At 38.4% G+C, this 9,250-nt stretch overlaps 1 protein-coding gene across 1 annotated transcript; it reads right to left on the minus strand.

The window, feature by feature from the left end:
* Nucleotides 1-4,045: 4,045 nt before the first annotated feature.
* Or2k2 (olfactory receptor family 2 subfamily K member 2) lies at nt 4,046-4,987 on the minus strand. The gene is given in 1 exon segment (NM_001000582.1): nt 4,046-4,987. A coding segment is annotated over 1 exon segment (942 nt).
* Between the last annotated feature and the right edge of the window lie 4,263 nt (nt 4,988-9,250).

The raw sequence follows: 9,250 nt of genomic DNA on the forward strand, positions 1-9,250 counted from the left end.
CCAATACAGAGGCGAATGCCAGCAGCAAACCACTGAACTGAGAATAGGACCCCCGTTGAAGGAATCAGAGAAAGAACTGGAAGAGCTTGAAGGGGCTCGAGACCCCACATGAACAACAATGCCAAGCAACCAGAGCTTCCAGGGACTAAGCCACTACCTAAAGACTATACATGGACTGACCCTGGACTCTGACCCCATAGGTAGCAATGAATATCCTAGTAAGATCACCAGTGTAAGGGGAAGCCCTGGGTTCTGCTAAGACTGAACCCTGAGTGAATGTGATTGTTGGGGGGAGGGCGGCAATGGGAGGAGGATGGGGAGGGGAACACCCATAAAGAAGGGGAGAGGGAGGGGTTAGGGGGATGTTGGCCCATAAACCAGGAAAGGGAATAACACTCGAAATGTAAATAAGAAATACTCAAGTTAATAAAAAAAATTAACTCAAACAAATCAGTAGCCTTCCTCTACTAAGAGGATAAACAGGCTGAGAAAGAAATTAGGGAAATGACACCCTTCACAATAGACCAAAATAATATAAAATATCTTGGTGTGACTTTAACCAAGCAAGTGAAACTTCTATATGACAAGAACTTCAAGTCTGTGAAGAAAGAAATTGAAGATCTCAGAAGACAGAAAGACCTCCCATGCTCATGGATTGGCAGGATTAATTTCCCATTTTGCCAAAAGCAATCTACAGATTCAATGCAATACCTATCAAAATTCCTACTCAATTCTTTATAGAGATATAAAGAGCAATTTTCAAATTCATTTGGAATAACAGAAAACCCAGGATATCGAAAACTATCCTCAACAATAGAAGGACTTCTGGGGGAATCACTATCCCTGAACTCAAGCAGTATTACAGAGCAATAGTCATAAAAAGTATATGGTATTGGTACGGAGACAGGCAGGTAGATCAGTGGAACAGAATTGAAGACCCAGAAATGAACCTACACACCTATGGTCACTTGATATTTGATAAAGGAGCTAAAACCATCCAATGGAAAAAAGATAGCATTTTCAGTAAATGGTGCTGGTTCAACTGGGAGTCAGCATGTAGAAGAATGCAAATTGATCCATTCTTATCGCTCTGTACAATGCTTAAGTCCAAGTGGATCAAGGACTTCCACATCAAACCAGATACACTCAAACTAATAGAAGAAAAGGTGGGGAAGAGTCTCGAATACATGGGCACTGGGGAAAATTCCCTGAATGAAATACCAATGGCTTATGCTCTAAAATCAAGAATCGACAAATGGGACCTCATGAAACTGCCAAGCTTCTGAAAGGCAAAAGACACTGTCATTAGGACAAAATGGCAACCAACAGATTGGGGAAAGATCCTTAACAATCCTACAGCTGATAGAGGTCTAATATCCAAAATATACAAAGAACTCAAGAAGTTAGACTCCAGAGAGCCAAATAACCCTATTGAAAAATGGGGTACAGAGCTAAACAAAACATTCTCAGCTGAGGAATATCGAATAGCCAAAAAGCACCTAAAGAAATGTTCCACATCCTTAGTCCTCAGGGACCTGCAAATCCAAACAACCCTGAGATTTCACCTCACACCAGTGAGAATGACTAAGATCAAAAACTCAGGTGACAGCAGATGCTGGCGAAGATGTGGAGAAAGAGGAATACTCCTCCATTGTTGGTAGGATTGCAGACTGGTGGGATTGAGAAATCAGTCTCAAGTTTTCTCAGAAAAATTGAACATTTCACCACCTGAGGACCCAGCTATACCTCTCTTGGGCATATACCCAAAAGTTGCCCCAACATACAACAAAGACACATGCTCCACTATGTTCATAGCAGCCTAATTTATAATAGCCAGAAGCTGGAAAAAACCCAGATGCCCTTCAACAGAGGAATGGATTCAAAAATTGTGGTAAAGCTAAACAATGGAGTTCTACTCAGCCATCAAAAACAATGACTTCATGAAATTCATAGACAAATGGATGGAACTGGAAAATATCATCCTGAGTGAGATAACCCAGTCACAGAAAAACACACTTGGTATGCACTCATTGATAAGTAGATATTAGCCAAAAAACTCAAATTACCCAAGATGCCATCCACAGACCACAGGACGCTCAAGAAGAGGGATGACCAAAATGTGGATGCTCCCTCTCCTTCTTCAAAAGGGAAAAATTATCCACAGGAGGGGATATGGAAGAAAAGTTTAGAGCAGCAACTCAAGGCATGGCCATTCAGAGCCTGACCCACATGTGGCCCATATATATATACAGCCACCAAAACTAGATAAGAATGATGAAGCCAAAAAATGCATGCTGAAAGGGACCAGATATAGATCTCTCGTGAGAGACACATCCAGAGCATGTCCAATACAGAGGTCAATGCCAGCAGCAAACCACCGAACTGAGAACAGGACCCCCTTGGGGGGAATTAGAGAAATTATTGAAAGAGCTGAAGGGCCTTGCAACCCCATAAGAACAACAATGCCAACCAACCAGAGCTTCAGGGACTAAACCACTACCCAAAGACTATACATGGACTGACTCTGGGCTCCAACTGCATAGGAAGCAGAGAATAGCCTTGTTGGGCACCAGTGGACGGGGAAGCCCTTGGTCCTGCCAAGGTTGGACGCATAGTCCGGGGGGTGGGGGTGGTACAGGTGATGCACTGGGGGAATACGTGTATGGGGGAGGGGGAGGGGATTGGGGCTTATGGACAGGAAACTGGGTAAGGGAATAATATTTGAAATGTAAGTAAAGAAATATATCTAATTTTTTTTAAAAAAAGTCGTGTGTGTTTTATCCATGAATTAAATGATCAAAGGCATGGTGGAAGCCCCTAATTGAGATCAAATATTTTCAACAACTGCAACTTTATTAAGCGTGTGGCTAGAATCTTTATTGTCATGGTGGAGTTCTGCTAAAGAGCCACCCATTTCCCTCATGGTTCCCTCTTCCGACACTTGGAGAATCTCTTACCTATTTGTCCCTCTTCTGGTCATATCTCAGTCTGAAGACTTAGTTCCATGTGCATATCTTGATGGCCTTGTAGCAGAGCAAATGGATTGCATAGGGCTGCTCTACTTCTGTGTCTCCAGGTTCTTTAGGGTCACGCTTTCAGTTAAGGTTTCATCCATTTCTGTCTCTAGTACTGTTTACATTTAACACATTTGTAACAAACTCCAGAGAATTTTCAGTTTTATTCCCAAGATAAAATTAACAACAGCCTAATGAAAGACCACTCTATATTTTTACTGCAATATGCCATTGAAAATACCAGGGTCTGGAATGACTAAGGTGTCTAAAGAAAAATATTGTTATTTCTAGAACAGTGCTTCCTTGTCAGCCATTGTGAAGTCAGTCATCCAATAAAGAAAAAAATACATGAACAAACAAAAAAGACTTAGCGCATAGAAAGAATAGTTTCTCAGTAATAGGTTTGCTTAGAAAAAGCAAAGCTGACAGGCAAGCGTCAAGCGAGTCATATTAGATCCTTACTTGAAAAGACAGGGATTTTTTTTAGTCAACGCGTAAGAAGCCACAACCATGAGTAGAATAAGCTCTGACAAGAAGTCAGAGGGACATTGCCATCAAAGTTTGCCACAATACAGTGTTGGCCAAGTATTTTGATTTTTCTTTGATTTCATTTTTGTATTTCCATGATCAATGACAATATATTTATTATTCTTTAGTTATTTGGTTTATATCTTTAGGATCCTACCCAATTCTATAAAGTATTGAAGCGCAAAAGGTATTCTTCTGGCCCTAAGATTCACTGACTACATTTATCCAAGTTTATTTTGGATTTGGAGCAAATTTCTAGTGACTAAATTGATATCCTCCAAACGATGATGCACCAAGACAAGGAATATTAGTAAGTGAACTTTGGGACCTACCACATCCATAATAAATTAGTCTGTGTACAAATACCTCATGGCTGAGGAACTGCAGAACTCACATTCAGGTCAGAATCCTAAAGGGCTAAATCATATCTAGAATTTCTCTGCTGAGTTCTGCCAGTGGCAGGCACGTCCTTGGGAAAGTCCCAGGTACCCAATCAGTGACAGTCACATGCCTGGTGCCAAGGGCACTTTGCCCAGCAGTTTTTTCACAGCATCTTTTACTTCTTTGTTCCTTAAGCTGTAAATTATTGGGTTCAACATAGGGGTAAGCACTCCATAAAGCAACGAGATAATTTTGTCTATTTCTTGTGAGTTTGATGAAGAAGGCTTCAGGTACATGGAGAGAGCAGCCCCATAATATAAGATGACCACAGTCAAGTGTGCACCACAGGTTGAAAAAGCTTTGTTTCTTCCCTCTGTTGAGCCGATCCTCAGAATTGTAGAAAGGATGAAGCCATACGAGATGCAAATCAAAAGCATTGGGATGGGCAGCAGGAGAATACTGACCACCAGCATAACCATGTCCACGAGCAGGGAACTCACACAAGCTAGTTTTAGCACTGCAAGGATTTCACATGTGAAATGGTCGATGACGTTCCCACAGAGGGGGATCTGCAGGGCACAACTAGTTTCCAGCAGAGCAGTCAGACAGCCTGTCACCCAGGAGATGGCGGCCATCTGCACACAGACGTGCCTGCTCATGATGATGGGGTATCTCAGAGGGTTACAAATGGCCACATAACGATCATAGGCCATCACAGCCAGAAGTATACACTCTGTCGATCCCATGGAAAGGGACAGGTACATCTGCACGGCACACCCAGAGAAGATGATGGTTTTCTTAGATGACAGCAAGTTCACAAGTAAAGTAGGAATAGAAGCAGACGTGTAGCAGATGTCCATGAAAGAGAGGTTTCCAAGAAACAAGTACATAGGGGTTTGAAGGTGTGAATCCAGGACAGTGATTAAGATAAGGGTACTGTTACCCAGGATGGTAACCAGGTACATTACAAGGCTGAAGACAAACAGAACAATCTCTAACCTTGGGTATCGGGAAAATCCCTCCAGGAAAAAAAGGCTCCAAACAGTGACATTTTCTCCTGGCATTTCCTCACCAGCACAAACAGCTATTCTAGAAAGATTCTCCTCATTTCATCTGAGGAGCATAAATAGATATAATGTCCATTTAGCTAGAAAAGTACTTCCAGACTTATCTTCATTGTTATAAACACAATTCCACCACACACAAAAAAAATTTACAGGATAGTGTGCTTTGATCTGAGGGGAAGAAACAGGCTTAAGCTATTTAATTAATCCATGGCAAAGTCTAGAAAACAATGAAGTAGACGGCAGAATGCCAATTTAATATTTTTGTCAGCCCATAATCCTACCCTTGAAACAGGTTTTCAATAAAGGTGTGCAAGTGACCAAATGGAGGAAACATCAATAGACATTGGATAGGTCCATTTTGAACTCTGTAAATCAAACACAATTTAGGAAAGTAGGTCACATACTTGAAGAGGTGACAGCTCATGCTAAAACTCAGGAATATTCTTCAGTGGTTAAAGGAAGAAATGTTGAGAGAAATGAATGATTTTTAAAAGAAATTCTATGATGTTCTAGGTCTAAAAGAACTCTGTTTAGTTAACACCTTATAAAAATTTTTTTCATAAAGGATGATATTGTTTAAAGCACTATGGTTACACTTAAGAACCATTTTGTAAGTCAAACAAAATAACCCACCTCATTTAAACACTGATATGTCCAATACACAGTTCCTTTCACTACTTCATATTTAAAGAGTTCTAAAAGAAATTTTCTTGGGTAGTATTCTTGTTATGTTTTAAAATGCATGATTTCCAGGAAACACAGAAATTAAAGTCTTTTAGACTTCTATTTAAGAGCTTTTGACAATAAGATTAAAAATGATAGTTGTATTTCATTCTTTCTGTGTCAAATTAACAAAAATTGTTACCAAAAACAAAACAAAACAAAACGAAAGACCCAAAAAGTATTTTGCTTTTGCACTTATATTGCTCATTATCACTGTCAAACCTTTTCTTTCCTTCTGATTCTCTCCAGTCTTCCTTCAAACATGTATGCTCTCAAATATTCCTTCCACTGCCATCCTGCCATGTTGCCACTGTCTCTGCCTGCTTTCTTAGAAAGATGCACCGAGCAGATGGTCCATGTCGCAGTACTTCTGCCTTTGTTTCTGTTTCTTGCTTCAGGGTTTCTGTTGCTCCAACAGTCAGTCTTCTTGTTCTCTGCCTTTAAGAAGCTGACGTCAACAGAGATGCTGACCAGGGTACTGACATGACAATGTCTTAGTTCATGGATGATGATGGAGACATGGTTTAAGAAACTGCTTCTTTCCTTTCTTCCACTGTGGCTTATTTCTACCCAATTAACAAGTGCTTTTATTTATTTCTCCCGTTTTACTCACTGATTCCTAAGCAGCCTACACTGAAAGTCCAAACAGTATCAATAACACTGAATGTAGCTTTAGTATGCTAGAAAAAAAAAACCCTCAGAATTCCTCCCTTCTATGGCAACTAAACATGTAGTTTTTCCTTTTCTTATTAATATTTTCTTTTATCAATAATCATTGATTCTTAATTATTAGTTAACAAATTATTTCTTATGGATTTTTCTGAAAATTTTAATACTTAAAACCCCTGCCAAGTAAATTATTATACAAACTTATTTTAAAGAAAAAATGTATACTGGTGTTAAAACTAAAGTTAGCCTGAGTGCTCAGAATTTGATACTTTTATACTGCACAAAAATAGTAATCAAGGAAAAATGGTTCTCCCACCTGAATTCCATGCTATAAAGTCCAAATAAAAATGTTTTATGATAGATTCCACAGGTTAGTTATGGTTAGTTATGTGCAAAGAAGAATTAATATATTCACATTTAAAATATGGATTGTTATAGAAAAATCAATTATGCAATGCATTTCTTTCAAAATGATCAGCTGTTACAAACATAACCAAAATTACCAAAGGATCCCAACTGTAGCACTGTATAAGTTTAAACCACTTATTGTTTGGGGGAATACTCGCTGTCCCTGAACAATTTAAAGTTCAGCAGCTGTATTATACAGAGGTTTGAAACTTCTCAGCCTTCAGGGATAATGCCCCAAAGATCCAATTATATCAAACTTTTAAACACTTCAAAAGTCAACCAAAGGCCCTTCAAAATACTTTCAAAGACCTCATTAAAACAAAGTTTGTTACTCTCTTTCTCTATCCATCTCTAATTATGTAAAAAAATTATTAATGGTTATAATATAGAATACTCTGGTAGAATTTTGGGGGTCACTTATTATATTATCATATTATTTGAGAATATTGATACTTTGACTTCTTTTCCGATTTTTATCCACTTGATCTCCTTTAGTGTCTTATTGCTCTAGCTAGAACTTTGAGTTCTATATTGAATAGATATGGAGAAAGTGGACAGCCTTGTCTTGTCCCTGATATAGTAGAATTGCTTTAACTTTCTCTCCATTTAATTTGATGTTAGCTACTGACTTGCTATATATTGCCTTTATTGTGTTTGGGTATGTGCTTTGTATCACTGACCTCTCCAAGACTTTTAACACGAGTGGGGTTTTGGATTTTGTGATTGTCATGTGATTATTTTTCTTTCAGTTTCCTTATGTGGTAGATTGCGTTGATAGATTTCATATATTAAACCACCCCTGAATCCCTGGAATGAAGCTTACTTGATCATGGTAGATGATGTTTTACATGTGTTCGGTTTGCAAGCATTTTATTGAATATTTTTACATCAATATTCTTAGAGGAAATTGGTCTGAAATTCTCTTTGTTGAGTCTTTGTGTGGTTTAGGTATCAGGGTGACTGTGGCCTCATAGAATGAGTTTGGCAATGTGCCTTCTGGTTCTATTTTGTGGAATAGTTTGAGGAGTACTGATATTAGCTCTTCTTTGAAAGTCTGGTAGAATTCTGCACTAAACCCATCTGGCCCTGGACTTTCCTGGGCTTTTTTGGGTGGGGGGGGACTTTTAATGATTGCTTATATTTTCTTAGGGGTTTGGGGTCTATTTAAATAGTTTACCTGATAGTTATTTAACTTTGGTAAATGGTATATGCCTATAAAATCATGCTCTTTGTTTAGCTTTTCCAATTTTGTGGAGTACAGGCTTTTGAAGTAAGACCCAAAGATTTTTTAATTTCCTTAGTGTCAGTTGTTATATCTCCCTTTTTATTTCTGATTTTGTTAATTTGGATACTATTTCTCTGCCTTTTATTTAGTTTGGCTAAGGATTTGTCTAGCTTGTTGATTTTTTTCAAAACACACACACACACAGACACACAGACACACACACACACACACACACACACACACACACACACACACACAGACAAAAACCAGCTTTTGGCTTCATTGATTCTTTTTATCATTCTCTTTGTTTCCAATTTGTTGATTTCAGCCCAGAGTTTGATTATTTCCTGCTGTCTTCTCCTCTTGGCTGTGTTTGCTTCTTTTTGTTCTAGACCTTTTGGATGTGCTGTTAAGTTGCTAATGTGAGGTCTCTCCAATTTCTTTATAAGGCACTTAGTGCTGTGAATCTTCTCCTTAGCACTATTTTCATTGTGTCCCACAAGTCAGAATACTCAACAAAAAAGTTGTTCTATGAATTCTAAGATATATGATTTTTCCTTTTGTGAAATTACTTCTGAGTTTTTAGAAATTAAGGATATTTGTTCTTTTAAACACAAAAATTCACTGAATGTCTCAATGAGTGATCAGAAATTGTATAAAATGAACTTCTGTTGACCTTATTAAAACAATAGAACATATAAGATCTAGATCTTGGCTTCTGAACAGAATTATGACCCAAAAGCAATTATAACTTTTTGGAAAACTAATTGATACAAAAAATGAAAGAATTAACTCGGTATCTTATCAAGCTAGAATGCAAGAATATGCTATAAATGACAGGAATATTTCACAGACATTCATTTGATGAATTTTCCTTGCAAATACAAATTTTGGGCATCAATTCTTTTTAATTTTTTAGTTTAATTTATTAATTTTTTAATTAATTTAATTTTTTGTTACTTATTCACTTTACATCTCACTCACTGCCCCCTCCCAGTCATGCTGTGCCACAGTCCTTACCCCATTCCTTCTCCCTTTCTCCTCTGGGCAGTTGGGGGCTCCCTGGGTTCCCCACCACCACCTTGGCACTAAATCTCTGTGGCTAGGCTCTTCCTCTACCACTAAAGTCAAACAAGATAGCCCAGCTAGAAGAACATATCCCACGTACAGGCAACAACAGCTTTTGGGATAGACCTGGCTCCAGTTGTTCAGGACCCACATGAAGAACAAGTTGC

This window comes from Rattus norvegicus, chromosome 5 (assembly GCF_021556685.1).
Source record: "Rattus norvegicus strain SHRSP/BbbUtx chromosome 5, alternate assembly SHRSP_T2T, whole genome shotgun sequence".
Lineage (NCBI taxonomy): Eukaryota > Metazoa > Chordata > Mammalia > Rodentia > Muridae > Rattus > Rattus norvegicus.